The sequence below is a fragment of the Rhea americana genome, unplaced genomic scaffold (assembly GCF_003343005.1).
Source record: "Rhea americana isolate MKP2758 unplaced genomic scaffold, rheAme1 scaffold_374, whole genome shotgun sequence".
Lineage (NCBI taxonomy): Eukaryota > Metazoa > Chordata > Aves > Rheiformes > Rheidae > Rhea > Rhea americana.
Genome location: NW_028186506.1, coordinates 122,112 through 146,845, shown reverse-complemented (window position 1 = coordinate 146,845; position 24,734 = coordinate 122,112). Strand labels below are relative to the sequence as shown.

The window sequence follows — 24,734 nt, the reverse complement described above, 5'->3', positions numbered from 1 at the left end:
GCGTGCGTGCGTGCGTGTGTAAGCGCATTTTATGCACGCAGTGTGGAGCAAATTGCGTGGAGCCTCCGTTGGAGGAAGCCGCGTCCTCGCTGCGCGCCCGCGAAATGTAAATAACGAGGCAGCGCGGAGCGGGGCCGCGAGGCCGCTCCCGCGCCGGCCGCGCTTCCCCGCCGGTGCTCTGCCGTGCCGAGCTCCCTGCGTTTAATGGCTTTCATTTATTTTATGTGTGCTGTGATGCTAAACATTATTCGGCGCTAATGAAATAGTTACAGTCCACAATAAAGTAATTGGAGGGCGGAGGGAGAATCTCCAAAAACTAAACCCACARCAAAATATGTTGTCTTGCTGCAAATCGGTTACAAGAACAAGCGAATTACTGCAAGKGCGGAAAGCCTATTCGAGCTTTTCCTGGCCTCTTTGCATTCCTCCTTTTCCCTCTTCCCTACTTCAGCAGCAGCCACGGCGCAATAACGGAGAGAAAGGAGAAAGGCGACTAGTTCGCATTTCGAGTATAAGAATTCTACTTTAGTACTCGCCAAATTTATTGAAAAGGCACTAAATTATTTAAACCGATGGCTATGCTAAAAAAAGAGAGAGCCTTTTAGGGTGATATGTCGGGGTGTATTTTGATATAAAAGGATATTTGATATATTTATCTTACCTAAAGAAAAGGAACCATATGTCCCTGTGCTATTTTAAGAGGGGAAGGAACGCCACGCAGTTGTAGGTTATCAGAGATTTTCTTTTTATTTCGAAGAATAATAATCACAGACAAGAAAAAAAAGCAACTCGTGGGCATTAAATAATTTGCTACTTCGATATACAACATTTTACGTAGCACAATATTAATTCTTTTTTTTCCCCTAGAGACTTGAACAAAGAAGTAAACCAGGTAAAAATATACACAGACAAAACAGCATAGCAACGAGAAAAGAACCACGAAGGTTACAGGGAGAAGGCATAATAATCATTCATATTATGTACAGGACTATATACGCTAAGTATAATTTGCATTCAGACTTTCAGGTCACATTTTTCTAAATTAAAGGTGCTAAACACGACCACGTTACTTCATACCAAAAAGTACACGGCGAAGTACAAACGGAGATTTACAAATTACTTGTACTATAGGAAGACTCACATAGAAAAATGTATCCATTCTGACTCTAAAGCCACATTTAATAGGTAGATACTCATTCTATTTTACAACAAAAAAAGACTTTAATATAGGTAGTATTTTTCAGTGTCAGGAAACACAATGTATCATTCCTAAGGTTTTTAATTATTTACGCACTTATCATCTATGTATTTTAATATATAGTCTTTTCAGTGGGTTTTTTCCCCCTTTTTTTCTTTTTGTCTGGGGTTTTCGCGTTTCCTGGCTTCACCTTTCCGAGCAGCTGCCTCGTCCTTTCATTCCTCCTCGTCGTCCTCCGCGTCTGCCTTTTCCTGGCTGCTGGAGCCGGGGCAGGCAGTTTTGTTCTCCTTTTTCCACTTCATGCGCCGGTTCTGGAACCAGATCTTGATCTGGCGCTCGGTGAGGCAGAGGCTGTGCGCGATCTCGATGCGCCGCCGCCGCGTCAGGTAGCGGTTGWAGTGAAATTCCTTCTCCAGCTCCAGCGTCTGGTAGCGGGTGTAGGTCTGGCGGCCGCGTTTTCTGTCCGTGCCTGCGAAACAAGGTGAGATGCAGCTGAGCTGGGCGGTTATGAGGCTCTTCGGGTTTCTCTCGCCCTCTGCCTTTTGTCCTGGGGGGATTCCCGCTATCTGCTTCGTCCGCCACACAGTGCTCAGCTCGTACAAAACTCTCTTTTTGACCACCTGTGCAAGCTCATGCCAGGTTCTTTACGTTGGCAAGCTCAAATCCTTCTGCCAGAAGCTTTCCCCGCCTTGCCCTCGCTGCTCACAGCCCCCAGACCATTRCACTTTTGATTTCCCTTAATCTAGGAAGAGCTCGCGGTGCTTTTCCGTGCCTCTCTCCCTGGCGAGCGTGTGTGCGTGTCCCTCCCCGTGAGTAGGTGTGCGAGGCAACAGCAAACTTCAGAAAGTTTCCTGGCCCGTCGCATCCATCAGCAGCTGCGCCCACACTTCAATTTTCATTTCAAATTTCATGTAGTTGGGAAATAAATACATAAATAAAGTGGAATTAGAGAGGCAGCTGTTACCTACACAAATCCAACTATTTGTCCTCTCTTAAAGCTGTCATCGAGAAGGCTGCTTGGAAGGTGTGTGATGTTCCTAATTATTTAGGGGAATGTGCTGCCCACAGCGGTGGCTCCTGCTCCGTTGGGGCTGTGCAGGCACTGGCGGGCCGGGGAAAAGCCCCCAAACTCGCCGGGGCTCCCCACAACTCTACAGCCGCCTATGAGCAGGCGTTGGAAAAGGCCCAGCTCCTAATTCTCTCCCCCCCCACACGCACTCCCAGTATTTCCTGAGTCCGATAGGAAATAATTATTCAATATGCTGTTTGTGATTCTGGATAGCTTTGCTCTGTAAAGGCTAAGTGTGCCTCTCTAGTATAACACATCCTTTCCAGGGTGGTGGGGATGGCGATCACCAGCCCTCGGCCTCTCCTCCACACATTCCACTGGACTCCTCTTCTTCTTCTCCCCCCCCCCTTTTTTTTGTTTTGTTCTTTCTTTTTAAGAGAAGAAAAGATCCAGTCATTAAAAGAAGAAAAAAGCAAAATAGCTAGGCTAGCTGTAAAGTAAAAATGTGCAGGTCGTGGAATGTGGGTTGTAAAATCCGCTGAGGGGAGAGCCATAAACTGCTGCTGAATAGGGATGACAACTCTATCTCTGCTCGCTGATGAAATTCCGCAATCAAACAGTGGCCATGAGGGGCAGGGGGGCAGGCCCTGCTCGGGTGGCTGGGCCCGACCTCCTCTGCTTTTAGGCACAGTAGATCCCCAAGTATGCAGGGTTTTGAGGGCTTTTGCTCTGCTCCAGGAGCCTCTCTAATGTTGGTACTCGCAGCGTCACATGCTAAAAGGAGGGTGTGTGTGTGTGTGCGGGGGGGGGGTTCCTAAATCTGAAGTCAGATAAAAGCAGAGATGAAGTGTTTACGACCAGAAATATTTGGTCTTTGATAAATCAACTGTAAAAAGAGAATGAATTATGGAGCAGGTAATGGAAAGAACTGACCACCAAATAAGTGTGAGGGGAACTCCTGCCTCTATAAGCTGCTATGCATTGGCTGGTTTGCTGTTTTCTTTTCCTTCTACTTTGCAGGGAGGCTGGCCCGCAGTCCAGTCGCCCCCGAAGTTTACTAACAAGACACTTTCCCAATATCTGGCTGCCAAGTGAGGCTCGCTCGCAGGGATGCGCTCAAGTTGCAATCTGGCAAGGCGCAGGCGAGCCRGGCGGCTGCAGAAGGGAGCTCCCGCGTTCCCCTCCGCTTCCAGGCGGGACAGCAGTGCCTTTTTCTCCCCTTTCTCAGGATCTCACGAATATGAGCGTCACATGGGTGCACAGTGCCGGAGTCGGGAGTGCCCGGAGCAGGCCCCGGCCCCGGGGGAGCCCCGCTCCTTGCAGCCGGGGGAGAAGGGGGGGGACACGGGGACATGCCGGACCCCACTCTCACGTAAGRGAAATGGATATTTAATAAAAGTTAATTGACACCGATGCCCTAAGCACGCTGGTGACTGAAGGGGATGCAGCGGCGTTTAGCGGGTTGGGGCTGGAAACACACGTGCAAGGCGCAGCGCCCGGCGGGGAGGCTGCTGCGCGGGACGGGGCAGCGCCCGGGGCCGCCAGGGCCCCGCCGAGCAGCTCCGCGCCCCCCCTCCCCACCGGAGCCGGCCCCGGAGAGCCTCCTGCGGCGTCCGAGGGGAGACCGGGCCCCTTCCCCGGGCCTCCTGGCTATTATTTTTCGGGAGATCGCACATGGGAGCGCGGGCTGCCCCTCGCAGTCCCTCTGTATACACCCATACAGGCGGATGGGGGCTGAAATGTCACCGCTTGGAAAGCAGAGCTTTTAATTGTACGAGGAATGATGTGTTGCTCTTTCTGATGGCAACATGCTATGCTTAATTGCAGTATCTGGGACATTGTGGTGAGGGGCTGGCAATTGAAGGGTTTGCAATCTAACAGAAAACAAACCAAGCTTGCAAGCGCCTCCCATAAATTGTTTCTTTAAGAATCTATATCTATATCTACATGGGACTAGCACAATCTCCATCCTGCAAATATAGGAGCAGAAGGAGATGGCCATTATTTCTGCAGCTCTGGCTGTCCCCTCTGAGACAAACTGCCTTTTGCATGGCACATCCACAGCCCCAGCAACTCTAATAAATATTTAAAGCTAAAAGGCTGGCTTTAGGGTGGGGGGGCTCTCTCTGCCTCTCTCCCTCTCTCTCTTTTGAAGAGAGAGATTCGTTTTCGGTGAAACGTCATGCAAGGAGTTGGGGACAAGCCCCCCCTCCCCCTCGCCCGCCGCCACCCCCCCCCCTCGCACGCCATAAAATAATTTACACCCCCGGCTGGTCTCCGTGGGGCGGCTGGCGCTTACCTGTGCTCCGCATCCAGGGGTAGATCCGGAAGTTACTGTCGCTTTGCAAATCGGAGTCCCTCTGGTCCGTTTTGTTGCAATTCTGCTTGGAGGCATCTGCCGGGCACATCATGGAGAGGTTTTGCTCAAAGGGGGAACAGTGCATGTTGAAGGAGCCGGGCTCCAGGCCGTAGCCGGACGAGTACATGCTGGGGGGCTGGGGGTGCACGGCGCTGCCGCTGGAGTAGAGCCCGGGCATGGAGGCGGCGAAGGGAGGCGTGGATCCGGCCCCATAGCCCGCTCGCTGCGTGTTGGAGGCGAAAGCGCAAGAAGTTTGCTCAGGAAAGACTCCGGATGGGAAAACCGAACTTGCGGCTTGATATTTAGAAAATAAAGCATTCGCATAATACAATGAACTCATAATTTGGCCGGGTGATTTGTAGGTCGGGACGTTTTAGTGTCGGTTTTACGAGGTACCGTGATATATTACGGAATTAGAGTCCAGATTTACACCAAAAAGGACCCTTTTTCCTCCCGGCCCATGTGACGCGCGGGCACGTGGCTCCGGCGGCGCCAATCGCCGCCCGCTCCCTCCTCGGGGGCAAAAAATTGTAGTGCTGCTGGATTTATAAAATATGATAAATAATTGATGCGATATAAAACCCTCCAAGATCTATGCTGGAAGGGGTGAAATTGTGCTGGAGTCGATAAGCAACCTGTAATCAGTTTTCAGCTGAGACTAAAGGAGAAAAAGAAAGAAGTGTGGGGGGGGGGTAAAAAGCACGTTGCTGATAAACCGGCGGCTCCCTCTCGGTCTCTCTCTGCTGGAGGAAAGGCAGGAGCGGAGCCCTATTTATCCCCTTATTGATCCCGTCTAAAATTCCCTCCTTCGCACCATTTCCCTGTCTCCGAGGTACTTTTTCACGAGACTGTCCATAATTTCCTCCCCACCCCCCTTGACCCCCTCTCCCTCCCTCCCGGCCACCCCCAAAAGACAAACGTCTCATTGATAGCTAATACTTGTTCAGGGTCCCTTTCCCCCCCAAAAAATGCCATTCAGCTCTATATCTAATTTATTCTAGTGCCACAGGCTTTGAGCTTCTTATTGAGCTGGCATTTGCTTTTCTTGTTGCGAAAAATAAAGACTATACAGATCCCTTGTTCAGCGTGTCAGCGGTTCTGCAGGAGTCAATTACAGTTATAAGTAAAACGTTACCAGCTGGCTGATTTGCTTTCTGCTGGAGAAGCAGAGAAACCTTCCCAAATGTGATCTGCATCTCTCTCTCTCTCTCTCTCTCTCTCTTTTTTTTTTCCCTTGGAAAAGAGGGGATAGGAAGAAAGAAAGTCTTACTGGCAGGAAAAGCAGCCCAGACAATGGTGGATATGCGTTTTGCACTGTTTCTCCTTTCCCAAGGTTATGTTGCAAGGGGATGTGTGTGCATCCCCACACACGCACTCCTCTCTTGCCATGGCTCGACAGGCGAAGGAGCAGAAAGCAGCTCAGCTGCTCGGGTGACAATTTTGCAGCGAGATCAGAGCGAGGGAGGGAGAGTGACCCAGACCTGGGCTTCATCTCGCGGGGGAAGCGGGGCGAGCGAGCAGACAGGGAAGAGAAGAACAACACGGAAAGAAGAGAAAAACAAAAATTACCTTCAGGCAGGATTTCCACACAGCCTCCCAACCTGTCACCACACATGAACTGCTAGAAACAACAGCAAGGGGAGAAGCCATCGCAGCGGCCCTGGCGCCCTCCCCTTGCCCGCGGCTCCCCGACCCCAGCCCCTGCCTGTCCCAGCAGCGCTCCAGCTCGCCAGCATCTCTGCAGGCGAAGAGGGCTTTGATGGCCAGGGCTGCGGCTCCGACACAATTGACTTTTATTTCCTTTCTATCAAAGTGGTCCTGGAGGAAATGAAGCAGGCGAAAAGAATGATGTCACGGAATTCTCGCTTGTAAACTTTATTGTAACTTTCTTCCGCCGCTTCCAGGTTTAGACAATAGAACAAAGTGATGAAAGAACAACAAAATATATCATTAGTTCCCCCAATAAAGTAATTCACGTATACAGTATACATTCTTTTTCACAGTTAACCTAAAGATCACTTTACAACTTGCTTCACTGTGCGCATGCTAACTAAAGGAGAGAAAATGCTTTTTTCTTGTCTTTTTTTTTTTCATTTTTTCTTTTTTTTGGGGAAGAGACATTTAAAAATTGTAAACAAAGAAAAAAAATCCCGAACCAAACAAAAGAATAGAAGTAAGGAAAGTAAAAAGAGAGAGGGAGGAAGAGAGAGAGAGAGAGAGAGAGATAACTACAGCATAAATAGGCAGTTTCATGTTGTTGGGATGTCTGTTTCAATAGCTACCTCCAGTACATACAGATAAACCACAACAAAAAAGGTGAGAAATTAAAAAAAGTGCACAAATGTAATTTCACATAACTCCTATAGCATTGAAAGCTATGTTAACCAACCCACCCCCCAGGAAAGAAGAGAGAGACAGAGAGAAAGACAGAGAGAGAGAAAATTTCACAGTCATGTTTTACATAAGCTATTGCGTTACACTACCACTAGTTAATAACTGGCAAAAGGCTGGAGAGACCTCCAGATCACTTTTGCATACTGTTCATTGTATCAAAGGATAATCAGGAAAGTGGTGCTTACAGCTATATTGTTTTACAGCAATAAAAGGTTTTTTTTTCTTTCTCTTTTCTATGCATTGTTGGTTTTTTCCCACCCCTCCCTTACATTAACTGCCATTAATGTGGGACTCAGGGGCTCTTCCACCCCAGCAGCGCTTGCCTTTCAGTCCTTAAAAATCCTTTTATTTCTTGTCCGCCTTCTGTGCTTCCCCTTCCTCGTCCACCTCCTGGGCTCTTTCCATTTTCTGTTTTTCCAGTTCTTCCTGCTCGCATTTGCTGCTGGGAAACTTGTCTTTGTTGTTTTCCTTTTTCCATTTCATCCTCCTGTTCTGGAACCAGATTTTGACCTGCCTTTCTGTCAATCCCAGGGCATGCGAGACCTCGATCCTCCGTTTGCGGGTCAGGTAGGGATTAAATAGAAATTCCTTCTCCAGTTCCAGCGTCTGGTAGCGGCTGTAGGTTTGCCTCCCCCTCCTCCGTCCAGCGGCTGCTGGGGAATTGCAAAGGTTGGGTGCAAGAGGGGAAGAAGAGAAGGAGGTTGAAAGATACATAAACCAGGCTCGGGAATAGACACACACACACGCGCGCGCACACACACACGCGCACACACACACACACACACACACACACGGGAGGGGGAGGAAGAAAGGGCTCGCACAGGCGAAGGCAGGAAGCAAGCAGAGAGACGGAAAGGCACCTCTATAATATTATAAAAGGGAAGATGGTGATAGAGGAAAGGGGTGATGGTGGCGGGGAGGGGGGAGGGCCACCCTCGAGCCCGCTGCGAGCAGCCCCGCCAGCTAAAGGCTTCCCTTGCACACTTAGCACTACCACAACAACAACAACACCAGGGCTCAGGCTCTCGAGGCTCCAAGCCGCTGCCCACGGGGAGAGAGGGAAAAAAAAAAAAAAAAAAAAAAAAAAAAAGAGAGAGAGAGAGAGAGAGAGGGAGAGAGCGAGAGAGCGAGAGCAGCACCACCGAAACCCCAAATCCAACGCGAAACAAAAATGAAGGGGCTTTTTTCAGGCTATAAAAGTGCCATAAACTTTAAGGACGCTTCCTTCCACAGAAAGCCCAGCTCGCTCAGCCCCCAGAAGAAAAGGTCTCCTTCAGGGCAATTAAACTATAAAGCAATTTACAAGTGCAAAAGTTTACCCCCATAAAGCAGTAAAACCCAGGCAGCGGRGAAGAAAAAGCGGGCAAAGAAAGCGAGCGGGCACGACAGGCAGCCAGCCAGCCAGAGGGAGAGCGGGGCTGCTCGGTGGGCTCCAAGGAAATGCCTCCTCGCTGTCCTTCCCATCTCGCCTCACCTTGCGGTCGCATCCAGGGGAAGAGCTGGGTGGGCGAAGGGCTCTGCTCCGCGCTCTCCGCCTCCTCGCCGAGGCCGCCGGCCGCCAGCTTGCAGTCCGTGTACTGCACCAGCTCCGAGTCCTGGGCGGCGAAGAGGCTCTGCCTTTGCAAGGGCTCGTAGCCGTAGAAGTTGCCGGGGTCGCCATGGCACGCCACGGCGCAGGGATTCTGTTGGTAAGGGGAGCTGGAGAGCGAGGAGGCGCCGTGGTAAAACTCCTGGATCTGGGGGGGGTGCTGGAAGGTGCCCCCCGCGCTGGGTCCGTACACCACCGTGGGTCTGCCCCCGAGCTCCTGGGCGAACCCGCAGTCATAGTAGTTGGGACGCAAGGAGTCCCCGGTTTTGTATTTGGAGAAGAGTGAGTTGACGAAGTAAGAGCTCATTTTAATTTAAATAATAATATTTGGTTTTGGAGAAGAGAAAAAAAAAAAAAAAAAAAAAAAAGCCAAGCAAACCAGACCGCGGGAATCTATTAGCAAAAAAAGAAAGCGCTAAGATGCTAAGCAACGACAGTTTGTGATTTCCAGGAATATAAAAGGAGGATATAATCAAAACTCTAAGCCTGCATGATACTGAATTCTTTCCTCCCCCCCACCCCTAAAAAAAAAAAAAAATCGCCACTTAAAGAGTTCTCGCTTTACATTTCCAAGAAGAGATGCCAGTTCATAAACAGTTTTCAGTGATTTACTTCAGCGCAAATGAGTTGTTTCATATTTTGCAGTGTCTTTTCATGATCATTTGCATCTATTACCAAAACCTCATCCTATTGGCTTCTCCTTACTCCACACGGACTCTGCACTGCATGATTGTGAAAGGAAGAGTGTGAGAGAATAAAGAAGGAAAAGCAAGCGAGGGGGAGCGAGAGAGAGAGAGGGAGCGAGAGAGAGAGAGGGAGCGAGGGAGAGAGGGAGAAGGAGGTGGGGTGAATATACGGATTAAATATGTTTAACTACCTACATTAATGAGATATCTCTCGCCTCACAACAAATCACATACCTAGACCACCCCAAAGATTGATTTTTTGGGAGTGTTGGAAAATTAAAGAGAAGCGCTCTCAGTCGTTAATTTCAAAATTTTAACGAGGCAGTTTTAGCCTTTTTAAATGTCAGGGTCGCTTTGGAAAACTGTAAAAGAACACGATTTAATTGCTACCAGTTTTAAAAGGTCCTATAAATGTAATTGGTATTTTAATACAAGTTATCAAATCATACAGCTTCTTACCCTAAACATATTTTAAAACAAACGAGGTAGTCATATTTAACATTTTAATGATCAATTTCCTTATTATTGATAAAGGTTTAACTATCACATGAAGGGAATTGCATTTGTAATAGCCCCAAAAAAGGCTGTAAACTGTTTAACAAACTATAAAATGCCATAAAGCCGGGGATGTTGTTGTTGTTTATACCGCACTACATAAAAGCCGTTAGGATTTTACGAGTTCGTTCCTCTACTGCTATAAAACAGAGGTTTCGATTGGACCCGTCCGCATTATAGCGAGATGTTGAGGTGTCAATATTGAATTAAAATGATTATAGTTTTTCATATATAACATTGACTTTTTGTGTGTGTCTCTCTCTCCCAGCCCCCCTCGCTCCCTCCTCCCCCAGCCCCTGCTCACGTCGAGGACTTGCAGAAGATGTGTTTGGGGATGATTGCAAACTAAAAGTATTGTTTCGCTTATCACCTCCCGAGCAGAACCTTTATGGTCAGTAACTGATGTCTGCTTCCCTACCTCACCCCAGCCTCAATAACTTTAATTTTTTTTTTTTTTTGCATGATACTTATAATGAAAAGTAGGGAGAAGAGGGGGATGGGATAAGGGAAATAAGAGAGAGGCTTTCTGTTTTATTGGCATTTGGTAACAACGGAGCAAACTTACCCCCAAGATGCCAACGCTGCAATTTTGCACAATCTAAACACACAGGGGGTAGATTTTGAAATTCGTTTATCGCASTCAGCAAATATTACCGAGACGTATTTCAGCTAATAACGACCCCAAATCCTCCCAACTTAAACACTGCCTCAGTGTGCCTAACACCCCCTGCGCCCCTCCGGACCCCGCGCAACGCAAGCCCTATTCCCCAATCCTTCAACGTTCAGAGAAGTTAAAGACACTCTTCTAAACCTCTCTCTTTTTTTCCCCCCTCTCTCTGCCCTGGGTAGATTTCTGCTGCTTTCCATTGCATCCGTCTCTGCGATATTGACTCAGGAAAGGTGAATAAGAGAGGATTTCGCTCGTTCCTGCCTTGAACTGAGGGACAATTCTCAAACATTCACTTCCACTACATGGAAAAGAAGGAAAAGTTTCAATGTTGCAGTTAGTCGGTCTTTCTATGTCTTCGTTAAAAAAATACTTATATTAAAATTAACGGTGAGAATAGGCGTGGAATTAAAGAAAGAAAGAGAAAAAGAAAGAAAGAGAAAAAGAAAGCTAGCAAAGATAGTAACGGAATAAAACTTTAAAACCATCCTTAGAGAAATAATTTAAGTAAATACGTTTCTTTTATTTTGTGTAGGGATGATTTCAGTCTAGTCTAAAAGCCTTTTCAAGTAATTATTGTTGTTGGAATACTTGCAGTGGTATAATTAAGGCATTTCCCCCCCTTAAAAGACAAGTTAACATTTTATTTTTCCCAACACTTTTATTGTCGATTGAGCAGATTTTGGTTTCATCTTTGAACATAAAAACCTAGAAATGGTGCACAGAAGTAAATAGAGCTGAACAGCATGGTATTAAGATACCCGATACTAGGATTTTCAACAAAGCAAAAATCTGAATTGACTAAAGTATTTTCAGAAAAGAACTTACGTTCTTATATATGTATTTACATATGTACTTACATCTATTGAAGTACTTAAAATAAAAAAAATAGCAGCAGTTCCCRTTCCTATGTGGACACCGAGAAGGCGTGAGTTAAGTTGTTATTGAAAGTTAACATTTTTATCAAGTGCAGTAGAATTTTATGGCCATGATGTGATGGTAACTCACCAATGCACCAGAAATCAATGGCTGATCTTAAATCATTCATATACTGTACTCAGATTCCTGATGAAAGGAAAATGTTTCTATTATAAGAAAAAACAAGTACGTGTGTGTGTGCGTGTGTGTGTGTCTGTGAGAGAGAAGATAATTTATAAATACCCAGTGGGGGAAAGATTTATTAGGAATTCACAAGGAGAAAAAAGAGCCCCAAATCCCTTAGTAGGTAAACCTTAACTTTTCCCTACTCTACATTTTAATGAACTCAAAAAAGCAGGATTGCTGTTAATTTTTTAATCCATTTTTGGTTGCATTCGTATTTAATTTTATAGAATTTAAATAGTCTTGAAATTTTTAAGCTTTTTCTCCTCAAACAACGTATTAAATAATATCGATAAYGATTCCTTTTTGTTATCTGCATCGGTTTAATTTGTTACATTCTTCTGAAGAATATTGCTTATCGGAAAGTGGACATATTTTCTTTTTTAACTTAAGAGAAGTATTTTTTCAGAAAATGTTTGTCCTCAACAATATGAATTAAAACCTATGCTGAAATTATATTCATCAATTTTCTCTGTTATTTGTAGCTGAATATAAGGACTGAAACGTCTGAATAATTATTGTCCTGTAATTGTGAAGAAAAAAAGGCCAAATAGAAGTGAATTAATTGAGTTAAAAGTTTATGCTGTTGCTGTTACTGTATCGATAGAATATTCATATGCATTGCAAATCGTGGTAAGCGTATAACATTTTGGACTACTATTATATTTTGTAACCTTTTAAAGAAAGTCTTTTCAGACATAATATGTGAAGGCGTTGGGCAAGAAGCAGCAGTATTACCAAACGACAGAGCAACTATACCCAAAACGATCGCCTCAACTTCCAAAAAYCATAGGCTATTTTTCAGCGATGACTGTAAGAATAAAAGATATAAAATAAATAACCGAGAAGGCGCAGATCATTCTAACGGYTTAGGTAAAGAGCCAGAGAAAAACGTTCTGATTTTGTGCGTGCTTCTTTCTCCCGAAATCTTTGACCCACTCTTTTTTAGTCCTGCAAGCGTAAATCTTCGGCGTGGGGATAATTAAGCTGTCCTCCCACCTCAATGCGAACTAGCAGAAGACAAAACCGAGGTTTTATCTTCCCTTTAAATGAACATTTTAAAAAAAATGCGTGTCCCACCTCTCATCGCATCCCAGCACAGAGCCTCTCAGACTAACTCCCCCTTCCCCCCTCCCTTTTTTTAAGCTCGCGTAATTTACCCTCGCTGGGGGGGGGGGGATAGATGTAACCTATAAAATCGGCAAAATAGCCATAATTAACTCTATATTTTATGCCCGGGGATGACTCGCGCTCGGCAGCCAGCGCCGCGATCGCTGCCGCTAATGAAATCAAGGTGTTGCGCGGAGCCCCGCGGCGGGGGGGGGGGGCAGCTGGGGCATAAAATAAAAATAAAGAAATAAATAAAATAAAAGCTGAGGGAGGAGGGAAGAGAGGCAGCTAAAGAAAAGGGAAAGAAAAGAAAGAAAGAGGCAATCCGACTTCCTCCCATTCACCGCCGAGCTCTGAAGTTCTACACGGAGAAAGCCCCACCATCCAGCCGGTTTACTAGCAATAAAAGAGGCAAAATGGGGTTGCTTTTGAAAAACACTATTGTTTCAAATTCCGAGACTAAACAATTGGTCATTCTGCTCTGGAGGGGGAAGGCCAGAGCTGTAAACCGATAAAGAGCTTCCCAAGCCCAGACGTCTCGCCAGAACTTCGAGTGTGCGAGCGTGGGGGTGCCTGTGTGTGTGTGTGTATGTGTGTGTGTGTGTGTTGTTGTTGTTGTTGTGTGCATGGTTCAGCGTTCTGGCAGCCTGGAATTGCTTTAAAGGGAAGGGAAAAAAAAAAAAAAAAAAAGAAGAAGAAGAACAAAGGGAATCATCCAGAGCGCTGGATTTTCACGGCATCTGCAAGAGAAGAATAAATTAGCAAAAGTCCCTCCCCACCTTTTCTCTCTCTCTCTTTCTCCCCCCTCCCAATTTATTAAGCCCCCCCATTTAAAAAAGGAGAGGGGACTTTGTATGTGACTGAAGCAGAAACGAGCATTTACACGTTGGGTTTCCCCACATTCCCAAGTCGTTGTAGTAATTTAGGAGTTCCTGAAAGTTTTCTTGCACTGTTTGCTTTACAGCCGTTTAGTTCCTTAACCTTCAGAAATTTATACCCTATAAAGTTTTATAGCGGTCATATTCTTTTATTGCAGCACACTGCACTGAATTTTCCTTTTTTTTTTATGACAAGTTACTTCCCTTCCTCTCTCTTTCCTCAGTAAGCTCCAAATATCTTTCTTCTTCTTTTGTTTTCTTTTCAGAGCTACTCCAAAGAAGGGATTTTTTTTAAAAGAAGTGAAATATTGCCCTTTAGAGCGCCCATTATGTTAAAAATTAGTGGAAAGAGACTCTTGGTTATATTTCTCACTACCTGCTTCCTGCAGGGTTGAGCAGGTCTTAGGATTTGTTTGTTTTTTAAATATATAGACAGAAACACTTTCCAAGCACTTGTATTTCTTCATGAGCAATAAAATGTCAAACGAATTTAGAGACAGAATTATAGTAACTGCTCATTGAGCTCTTAGAAAAAGGAACCGCGTGTCAAATATGAGGTGATGCCAAGCAGGGAAAGCGGAGTGGGGTTTCTTTTTGTTTGTTTTAGTTTTCCCTTTTTTKGGGGGGGCAAAGTTATCCTTGGGTAGTAGGGGTATAAACAGAAGAAAGTAAAATAAAGTGAGTTCACTCTACTTCTTTCATTGTGGTCCCCAAAGGCTGATGCGAGAATGCAAAGCTTAAACTCTCAAAACCAACCAACTAAACAAGCAAACATCAGTAAACATAACCAGAGATTAACGATCTCTCTCTTTTTTTTTTTTTTTTTTTTTTTTTTTTTGATGATGATTTAGAAACGCAGCAAGTTTGCATGGGACCAAGTAAGCACTGTGCTACACTGGAGAAGAATTATTTTCATTTATCTCTGGACTTTCTTTTAAGCTAAGCAAAAATTGATTCTTATAATACACTTAACGAGCCACTAAAGAACGCAGGAAAACACAATGAAAATATTTCTAAAATTTTAGATGAAGCAGTATAACACAATGACATATAGATACTGTTGTTCTAAAATCGATTTTTATTCTGGAGCATTAAACATCTCTGGAAAATACACCCGGGCTGAAGCTACAGAAGGCAGTTGTTTCAACATTTTTAAAGCAAGAATATTTCCTTAAAAAAAATGAACTAACATTTTAAATTCTATTTTAAAAGAACCATATCCTGTTGTCTTAAAAATATCTGCTCTTTACCACAATTCTAAGGAAAGTGAAAAACATTTCTAAATTCTAGTGGCCGAAAGGCTGAATACATCAATTAAGTCATGGGTACGGTTTTGAAAAATATAGTAGTATTTATGCAAGTCCATACGCAGTTCGAGAAATGGGGAGTACATTAATTCAGCGTAAAACAGACGTGAGATTCATCCATCCTTCATTAAGTGAGAAGAATCCAACAAAATTGAAAAATAGGCTGCCTAGCTTAAATGGGTCTAAATCATCTTTTTTCTACTCACTTATATATATATATACACATACACGTGTGTATATATATATATATATGTATGCATATGTATATATATAAATCTGGGTTTAGGGAACCGATCCTGCCTCCACAACTTTTTTCTCCCGCTCGAAATGTCTCCAGAACAGCTTTTCTTAATTTAGTTCCGAAGAAGGAGATTAGTTTTTCTGACACAGAGTGAAGTTTGGTTACACTTAACTCACACTGGCAACCGAATAGTTAAATTTTAAAGCCCCCGAGGAGCTATTTCATGATGGAAAGTTTTACATGAGAAAGTCTAGGCATAAAAAAACAACAAAAAAAAACTTTTTGAGAAATGGGCTTAAACACCTAAGGTCTGGTTTCTGGTCGAGATTTCCTTTCCCCCCCCCCAAAGGAACTGAAGTGGTGCAAATTTTCAGTGTGCATCAAGGCGCAGCTACTTGATTCTTATCTCTGGATCATGGGGGAAGGAAAAAAAAAGAAAAAGAAAAAAAAAAAAAGAAAGAAAGAAAGAACACTTTCCCAAAACGCAAATCTGCCTATCACTTCTTGCAGAGCAATCTCTGCTCAGCAGATAAAAGTGATCTAACAAAAATCTCACGCTGAGTATACCCAGGTTAGTCGCTTATGAAATTAGATTTGCACCGGTTCATTCACACATACATTAGAAATTTCTTTTCTCCTTTTCTCCCCCACCCTATGAAAACAAGCCACCTTACACTCGTGTTGTTCCTAGAAAGACTCTTGGCAGCTAATACACAAATGTGCACACGAAGAAAAAGAGAGAGGTTTATTTCGATATTTTCCATCAACTAACAACTGCAGAACTCCTCGTATACTTAAAAGCCACATCAGAAACAGAAAAACAAGCTTCAACATTCACAGAAACACAACCACAAGCACATTTTACAATACCCACCATATAATCAACTGATACTAACCCCCCCGTCCACCCACTCCCTCCCCCCTTCCCAAAACAAAGTTAAGTCTTACAGAGATAAAGGAAAAAACAGCCCTGCCCGGGCCGTTTCGAGAAACCTCCGGCAGATCTGTCAGATGAGAAATCAGCTCCGGCCAGCCTGACACGAGATCGCTTTTGCAAACCATCGGGATACGTGTTCGTTACAGGAGATGCTCCGCGGGGCCGGGGGCCCGGTGCCACTCGCGGCCGCGGCCCGRGGCGCTGCGCCCCGGCGGCACCGGGCACCGGCTACCGCCCGGCCCGGAGCTCGGTTCTAACGGAGCCGGCGAAAAACGCTCCGGGATTAAGCGTCGCAGCGAACAGGAGGGAAGGAAATACGCACACGCTATGGTTGGCACTTTATCTCTGCAACAGTCTACTGCTTTTAGGAAAAGTCAATTCACAATAAATTATAAATATGCTAGCACTAAGAACACAACCTTCCCGTCCCTTGTAGCTCTACTAAGGTAGTTTTTTTTTAACTAGAAAATCTCATTCTTTCCCTCCTCTAAAAGTTAGGAATAAGTTGGCAGGGGTTCTTCCGCCCCCTTTTCTCCTAAATAATTTACAATGCGGCTCTGAGAGTGCCCCCCACACACTCTCTCATCTCCCTCCCCGTCTTTTCTCCTCTTCCAAGTGACCCAGTATAAAACTACCAGATGAGGAGGCTTGCCTGTAAAGATCCTACTAAACTTTCAGACCAAAGTCACGTATCTGCCATGGCACGATTAAAATAATAATAAAAAACCTCGAATAATAAAACAAAGAAAAATCATAAAGAAACCCAGCGCAGTTTGGAGTGGGGCTCTCATTAATCGACTATCCCGGTATAAAGTTGGTGAATGGAAAATGATTTGTTGAGTGCAATTACATGCAAGTCTTACGAATGTGTCTGTCTTGCAGTAGTTTAATTAAACCGTCTGGTTCCTTGGCCACCTCAAAGTGTGTGTGTGTGTGYGTGTGCGTGTGCGTGTGTGTGTGCGCGCCGGGTGCTGCGTGTTATAGAGAATCATTGTCCTTACGTGGATAAAGAGAAACAGCGTGGTTTGTTGGGGGCTTGGGCCAGAGCTGTTTGTGGCCAGTTTTGTTTGCCGTCTTGCCTTCCATGGAGAACATGCAAGCAGACAGAGCTGCTGCTCAGGCAGGAATCTGTGTCTATGTTGCACTGCAGGGAGAAGAAAAGAGAAAAAAATAGAGAGGGAGCACAAGAGTATAGAAACAAAACCCAGCGTGTGTCCCCAAAAAGGAGCTGCAGTTTTGGCTAAGTTGCCTCCTACGTGGCAACGCTAAGAAGAAAAAAAGAATAATAATCAATATCTTGCATGCAAAGGTGGAAGCGGGAAGGTTTTCCCGTGGCGCTGCTGTTTGTCAGCACTGCGGTCGGATGCGCTGCCCGGGGCGGGGGGAAATGCTGCTTTTCGGGGTTTCATTCCTTGCCCTGTTCCTTGTTCATTTTCTTCATTTTCATCCTTCGGTTCTGAAACCAGATTTTGACTTGTCTTTCACTCAGGTTGAGGAGTCTGGCCACTTCATGTCTACGGTCCCTCGTCAGGTACATATTGAATAAAAACTCCTTCTCTAGTTCCAGGGTCTGGTATTTCGTGTAAGGGCATCGTTTTTTCCTGGAGGAACGGGCGTGAAGCCAGCTGGCAGCTGGGTTGGCTGAAAGAAAAGCAGCAAGATCAATACGAGGCAGCTTGAGTGTTTCTCAGAAGGTTTTAATCATGCCATCAAATATTAAGATTACACACACGCATATGCACGCCCGGGTGAAAAATGCGAGGTAGCGGCAGAGGCCGTAGGAAAATCCTGCAGGGTGCTGAGAGCGAGCGCGCCCCGCGCAGATGGGGGGCCCCGATCCCCCCGCGCCGCAGCCCCGGCCCCCGCGAGGCCCCCGGGGCAGGCAGGGAGCCCCCGCGTGTCCGCGTGCCGCCCGTGGGCGCCCGCGGGCCTGCGCGCCCCCACGTGCGCGCGCACGTGGCCACGGCGCCCCCAGCACCGCTCCCCGCCGCGCCGCGGGCAGGATGGAGCCCACACGCCTGCACTTGCACAGCCGCACCGCGCCTGTCACGCACACCGCAGAGCGAGAAAGCAACGCAAAATCACACATATATTTTCAGGAGTCTTTTCCCACGTGTCTGCAGCTGCAGCCCTATAGACACAGGGTTCAGGAGAAGCAGACAGCGAGGAGGTCTGGACAAGCCTTTCATAAATCCTGCCTATTTTTGCTAGAAACGGTCTGGATACAATAAACATCCTCCGAGGGCCGGCCGGGCTCTCCTCCCCGGGATCTGCTCAGTGTTAAGCGGAGACTTAGACATGTGCAGCGCGGCTCCAAGCGCGAGTAACGCGGCCAAAAATAAATACCGGGCTGCCCGTCATCCTCGCGCGTGCGAGAACTGCAGTGGGAACCTTTTTCCAAAAGCACATTTCAGGAATTAATCTAATCGGGGGGAGGGGGTGCAAAGTTTTGGGAGCAGAAATGAGGGAAAGGGGACTCACCCGAATGTGAGTCTGTTTTGGGGTAAATGCAAGAGCATTCACGAATCACGTGTAAATATTAGCTGACCGTTGGGGAACCGGGAGGCGGGAAAGAGTAAAACGAAGGGTTATAGGCAGACCACGTATTTCTATTTTATTTCCTTTGCCTCCTCTGAAATGATGACTGAAGCCATAAACTTTTACACCAATTAAATGGACCATTATAAATATATACATACACACGCCCGCGCCACCAGAATGTTTCCTCTACGTAAAATGAAATATATTGAATATTTTTAAAATAATCCGGTTAATCTTCCACTGTAAGTACTGCCTCTTACAAATTTGCACGGCTATTTCCTTAATGTAATTGACTTGATCTAATATGCAGAATTAAATATTAAAGAGGAAGAAGCTGTTAATAATTGATACTGTTAATCCTGCTACCCATCTTTTAATGGCAATGGCGGGCTCTGCTTCATAACAGATTTTTATTTGATTTGATTTGATTTTTTGGTCGTATCTTGGATCGTTAAAATATAAGACATTTTAAATGCGAAAATTGTTTTATCTATTCACTCTATACAAATCCCTAAACAGGAATGCGAATGAAAAAAGGTTCTGGCACATCTTTTCTTKAAAATCTAGCAAATAAATTAACAGATCCCAGTGCCATACCCAGTGCAGAGATTCATTATTGTGAAATATTTGCAAAAATTGAAAGAGTCAGGGAAACTGGTGGGAGTACTTTCTGCAAAACAGCTCCGTCTTCCAGCCCTGGCAGGCTCTCAACATCAGCCCAAATTAAACTATTATTTAAAACAAAATATGCGTCGTAACCACATGCCATAGAAACCACACAGCATCCTCTTAGCGCGGGTCCCTGCACTCACTTATAACTTAATAACATTTTCTTGGACAAGATTTTTATATATTCAATTTCAGGGACATTGAACACAGAGYCTGGATATTTAATTCTCTCAAATCATTCACCTCACGGTTGCAGTTTGTTCTGGATCTCTGCCCAGTACAATAGAATAGGACTTTCTTTTTGTGTGTGTGTGTATGAGTGTGTGTGTGTGTGCGTGTGTGCGTGTGTGTGTGTGTGCATGGTGCAAGTTAAATGATAGGAAAAAAATGTCACCACAACATCCTGGACACGGAGGGGAGGGAATCATGAGGGACGAGAATATGCTTTATTTTTAATCATATGGTTGCAATCGCAATCTCTGTTGCTGTTGCACATTGGGAAAAAAATAAAGTTAATTCAAGAGGAAAAAAGAATTACTGAGTCATTACACTCTGCACAGCCTCTGCAGAGTTATACCCGCGGCGGGGGCTGTTCCTCTGCCTGTTCCAGGCAGTCACTTTGGAAAACTTGAATATTCACTGCAAAATATTTACCGTGGCCGTGAAGCCAAGTTTATATCTCTCGCCTCCTGCACAGACTTTGGCTCCGTTTTGCGTTTCACTTGGAAGCCAGGTACCAATCGAATCGGCACAAGGTTAAGATACTTATTCTTTTGTTACTCTAATTCCCTTGCATTATTAATAATATTATTAATAATACTAATGATATTAAAATATTTTCAAGATGATTTTTTTAATTTTTTCGGGGAAAAAAAAAACAAGCTAGGACAAGAAAAAAGGCTCATGATGCCGTTGAACTGTTCGCCAATCTGGCTACATTACAAATAAAGACTTAATTACGTTGGAAGCAACCTGCCCTCTTTCTTTTTGCTAGGAGGGAGCGTGGCTTTGAAATATTAATACCCTGAACTGTTGCATTTAATAAACAAAGAGTTAAAAACCCAAACAAACAAACAAAACAAAACAAAGCAAAACAAAAAAAGCCTGAGACAACGTGACAAGAGGAGCGAGTGAGGTTGCCCGGCGCCCTGCATTTCTCGAGGTAAATTAGAGCAACGGGCACGGAAAAGACATTGCAGCTGTTTACTTCCCCCGCCATGTGAACTTTTCCTTCTTAATTTTTGCTCTTTTTCCCCCCTTCTTCTCCTCCGATCGCCGCCCTCCATCCCCGTTTCCCTACCTTTTTCCCCGATATTTATTCGCTCCCCCCTTTTCTTCCCCAGCCCACTACCACCCGTACAGATTTACTCGCGCTTACAAAAGTGGTCTCTGCTGCCGGAGTCAGCTCTCTGTAGGAAAGAGGATGACTTGCTCCAGCTTTTGTCCGCTCTGGACTCTGTTTTGCTCAGAGACGACGCTCATTTTTATTTTTATTTTTATTTTTATTTTTCAGCAGAGACAATGCCACCCGGCTCCCCTCCCCACCTCTTCCCCTTAGGTTGGCATCAGGAATCTGAGAGTTTTCTTCAAGCCCTGATTTTAAACTTTACGCAGCATTGTCCCCTTTTATTGCACCTCCTCCAGCTTTTATACTGTTTACTTCCTCACTTTTATAACTTACTTTGATCTGTCCTGTCTTTGTCTTCGCTTCCTTCACAAACTTTATTGTCCTCGAAGCTGGGCCTTTGATTGGAAACGATCCCTTCCCTTGCAGCAGAAGTTTCTAAATTGTACTCCTGTGTGCCCTGTTTATGGACATCCCCGGGACGGCCCAGCAGCGGCTCTGCTTTAACGGATCCCTGCCCGGGGAGGCTCTCTGCTCTGGGCACGGGCTCCAGCCAGCTCCGTAGATACCTGCTATCAGATGGGACGCTTTGATGTTGAATATATGGATGGTAGACGGCAGGAAGGGTACCAGATGAATGTGGATTCAAAGGAGTCCAGGAGGCGCTGAAAACTGGAGGTTTTGGCTGAAAACTACAGGAGGGGAATTCTAGATGCTCATTATGCCCAGCTTGCCTGGAACTTGTATATTGCCCAGATGAAAATTTAGCTGAAGGCGAGTCTTCACTTTCATGACTTATAATAGAGTCGACATAATAATTGCTAAGAGTTCCAGAAATGGACATTCTCAGACATCATACAAAGCACGGTTCAATGAAGGGAAAAAAATATATAGGACAGATCTAGATTTGTACTCGACCCCCTTCTCCAACTTCCTAGCCAACAAAGTACAGTTGGGCTGCTGTGTTGTGAGCTCCCAGCAAAATGATTGGTCAAACTTTTTTCGTGTGCCTGATAAAGCGTCAGGCGCGGCGTAAATCAATCGCCGCCGAGGGGGCTGCGCTGCGCTGTCATCCGCCCTTGCATTCCATATCAAGGATGGATTGTTTTATGTTTATGCAATGTTGCAAAACGTCAGGAGTTTAGCAAAGCCACGAAACGGCCAGAGCTGTGGCTAATATCCCTTCGTAGGTTTGCCCCTGAAACATTGGGTGGGGGGTCGGGGGGTGGATTTTTTTTTTTTTTTTTTTTTTACGCGAGATGCTGATGCATTCTCTTTAATAACCATCATGAGGGAATAGAGATAAAAGCTATTCTGTGCCACTCGGGCTCCAGAGTACGATAGCGAAAAGCCACAGAATAAGTACAGTCCAATCCCCCCACCCCCCGCAATGATCTTACATACATAAATATGTGTATGTGCATTACACGCACAGAGATGCAAATGCACAGATGTATGCATTTTTACAAAGGAAAAGATGGACCAAGGTAGGAAGGATGATGAGAGCGCGTTATAAATAATTAACCCACGAGGGTGGGAAAACGAATGGTTAACATGGTAAAATAATGCGGTTGAATATGAAATTTAAAAGGTCAGTGAGATGTACGTGACGTTACAACTTTGACCAGCAAGCTGCCGAACGATCATCTCCTACATACATTTAAATCCTACTTTTAAATATGATTATAAATATATAYGTATATAAAATATATATTTTATATATGTGAATATATGTCCACATGTTTCACGGTATAATCTCAGGACTGCATTTCTTGAGCTAAAATAGTTTAACACATTGCTGAAATCAGAAGCCTTCATTTAACTTTACAAGGCTAGTAAAATACAGTGCGCCACTGATCCTGCTTTGTTACAGAATGCCTTAAACTTGTGACGGTTAAATAGTTTAATAAAACTTACATTAGCTTTGTTTGATTTTTATGGCCTTGAATTTATTGCCTGTGGAAAAGAAAGGGGGCAAAAAAAGGAATCCTTCGCATTTTCCCTTCCCGTGCCACCCCCCCCCCTCCGCACACACCTCCACGTAGCTGCATGGATGTGCTGCGTTATGCCTGCCAAACACCCCCCGCGCTTGCATTTTAAGTGTCATTTTTTAAGAAAAAAAAAACGGAAAGATTTCGGGTTCTTCACTAGCCCCGAAGCCGGTGATTGACACGAGGTTGTAGCTAGACACAGCTCCGAGCTAGTCTGAAGCAGGGTAACAGGGTCAGTTTGACCAAGTTATTATGACAAATGCGTTTACTGCGAGATGGTCCGACGGCGTCGTAAATGTTGGTTAAGGAAAGGGTGCACACTATGATTACGGCAAAAGTGTTTCTCTGGACTTCAGCTGTAACAGTCTGGATCAATTTGCCTCCTTTAATCTATTACCCCTCCGCCCTTCTTCCTCTCGCCCCAACACAGAAGGATATTTAAAGTGAAGGGCAAATAGATTTCTAACAACGATAAATCATCGCGAATCCTTCCTGAAGTGTTTAGGGGTGTAAGTTCATATTAACAGACTAATAATAAAATTGGAGGGGTGCTAATAGCCACCCGAAATTAAGGAAAACTATATTTCGCATTTCCCTGTGTCTGTATGATCCGTACAGACCAGCGGGTGCGGGTGTCTACATGACTCCATATGTCCGTGTCTACACAAAACGTATGTGTGAAATGGCTATCAGARGTGTTTTACAGACACTGGCAGATTATAAAGGCGCTTAAAAAAACAGACTCGAAGARTTAAATTTTCCATTATCCCTATAAGCGGTGCCTGTATATGAGCAGCTGACCTGCGCTSTGCTAGAGGGACACGGTCCCCATGTCCAGAACCAGAGCGCGGCTGGAAGAGGCGCTATTAGGAAGCTGTCCATTTTCATTTAAAAATATCGAGAGGGTAGGGATGACGGGCAAGACGAGTAGGGGCKTACTGCTGAAGGTTAGATTTATTTTTAATTTTTAAATCGATCAATGTGGCAACAGCCCCCAACCAGTGCAAAACCTTCCCTGCTTGAAAAGCAGATTCATTCTCCAGGCTCCAGCCAAGGTGAGGGTTGAGGACTGGTTGGTAAGCCCTTCACAGCCTCTGGGCTAAGATCTTGCAAAGACTACCGTGAGTAAATGTGACCCAGGTGAGTACTCCCCACCGACTCGCAAAATCTCCTCTCCTTTCCGCGGGGTAAATCCAAAGTAACTCCACTTCATCCCTTTGGCATTTAAACTGGGGAAAGCAGAGAAATCCGTGCCATTGCGTAGCGTGGGGTAGGATTGCTGCTCCTTTACAGTGTGCATCACACACAAAAAGAGAGTTGTGTGAAACGACGGGGGCAATTCCGGCTTTTCCAACTTTCCTAATTTCTACCCCCCCCTTTTTTTTTAACTTCCTTAAGAGTTGGGAGGTTTTGAAATGAAAAGACCCTGTGTCATCAGACAAGAAATATGAGCTGGCTGCTCACGTTGTCATATTTCTCGGCTTTATTGCCTTTCAGAAATGATTTTTAAAAATCAGCCTATTTCGCAACAGATTTGGAGGGACTCTGCAAATGTTATGAGAGCCTGGAAAAGGAAAGGGCTGATTTAAGTGTGTTGTGTAGATTAAACTCGCCTGGCTCGTGGAAATGTGTTTATACAACTGATGGATAAACAGCCGTGTTGGTAGCAGGGTGTTGAATAAGTATAGATGAAATTATTGAACGTTAATTGAAGCAAAACACCTGTTCTCTGTTTGCTAGATAAATTGGCCATGTCTTACCTGTAATAAATATATTCTTGGAAAAAATCCTGGTGTGCCTCCTATAAATAATGATGAACTATGTCAGCATGTGAGTATATAATTTTCTGTAGTATATAAATTCAAACCAAGAAGACTCTTAAGAGTGTGACTATGAGACAGAATCCAAGGGTTTTAAGATCCCTAGTGGATGGAAACCTCACAAGAAGATCTGCAAAATCCATTTACTTTTGCTCCTCTGGAGGTTTCCGTTTGTTCAGTAGTTTATTTTTTATATCTATCCCCATAGCTCATCTCTTTGTAGCCTTTTCTGAGAGGGGCTTAAGGGTAGCTACAGCTTCGTCTCAGATCTGCCCTCTTGGAGAGATCAAATCGTGTGGTGCTGTCTGATTCAGTTGACATTGCATAGACATTTATAT

At 44.9% G+C, this 24,734-nt stretch overlaps 3 protein-coding genes and 1 long non-coding RNA gene across 6 annotated transcripts; 1 reads left to right on the top strand and 3 right to left on the bottom strand.

Annotated features, from left to right (window-relative positions):
• Window positions 1-759: 759 nt before the first annotated feature.
• Window positions 760-6,152, bottom strand: HOXB7 (homeobox B7). Its single transcript, XM_085313011.1, has 3 exons — window positions 6,136-6,152; window positions 4,507-5,224; window positions 760-1,667 (listed from the first exon to the last, which is right to left on the bottom strand). The coding sequence occupies exons 2-3, from the start codon at window positions 4,904-4,906 to the stop codon at window positions 1,414-1,416; spliced, it is 654 nt and encodes a 217-aa protein (XP_085169137.1). The 5' UTR covers window positions 4,907-5,224; window positions 6,136-6,152; the 3' UTR covers window positions 760-1,413.
• Window positions 6,153-6,425: 273 nt separating this feature from the next.
• Window positions 6,426-9,065, bottom strand: HOXB8 (homeobox B8). 2 transcript variants are annotated; one of them, XM_085313009.1, is made up of 2 exons: window positions 8,435-9,065; window positions 6,426-7,613 (listed from the first exon to the last, which is right to left on the bottom strand). In XM_085313009.1, exons 1-2 carry the CDS (start codon window positions 8,853-8,855, stop codon window positions 7,306-7,308), a joined length of 729 nt encoding a protein of 242 aa, XP_085169135.1. In that variant the 5' UTR covers window positions 8,856-9,065; the 3' UTR covers window positions 6,426-7,305. The 2 variants fall into 2 exon arrangements, with proteins under 2 accessions (XP_085169135.1, XP_085169136.1); XM_085313010.1 differs by having other exon boundaries at window positions 6,426-7,610.
• Window positions 7,283-11,825, top strand: LOC146591372 (uncharacterized). Its single transcript, XR_014896822.1, has 3 exons — window positions 7,283-7,527; window positions 10,058-10,180; window positions 10,639-11,825. It is a non-coding gene; the product is annotated as an uncharacterized LOC146591372 (long non-coding RNA).
• Window positions 11,826-17,406: 5,581 nt separating this feature from the next.
• HOXB9 (homeobox B9) lies at window positions 17,407-21,637 on the bottom strand. 2 transcript variants are annotated; one of them, XM_085313007.1, is made up of 3 exons: window positions 20,922-21,637; window positions 20,619-20,696; window positions 17,407-17,671 (listed from the first exon to the last, which is right to left on the bottom strand). In XM_085313007.1, exons 1-3 carry the CDS (start codon window positions 21,427-21,429, stop codon window positions 17,436-17,438), a joined length of 822 nt encoding a protein of 273 aa, XP_085169133.1. In that variant the 5' UTR covers window positions 21,430-21,637; the 3' UTR covers window positions 17,407-17,435. The 2 variants fall into 2 exon arrangements, with proteins under 2 accessions (XP_085169133.1, XP_085169131.1); XM_085313005.1 differs by lacking the exon at window positions 20,619-20,696 and having other exon boundaries at window positions 20,922-21,633.
• Window positions 21,638-24,734: the final 3,097 nt, after the last annotated feature.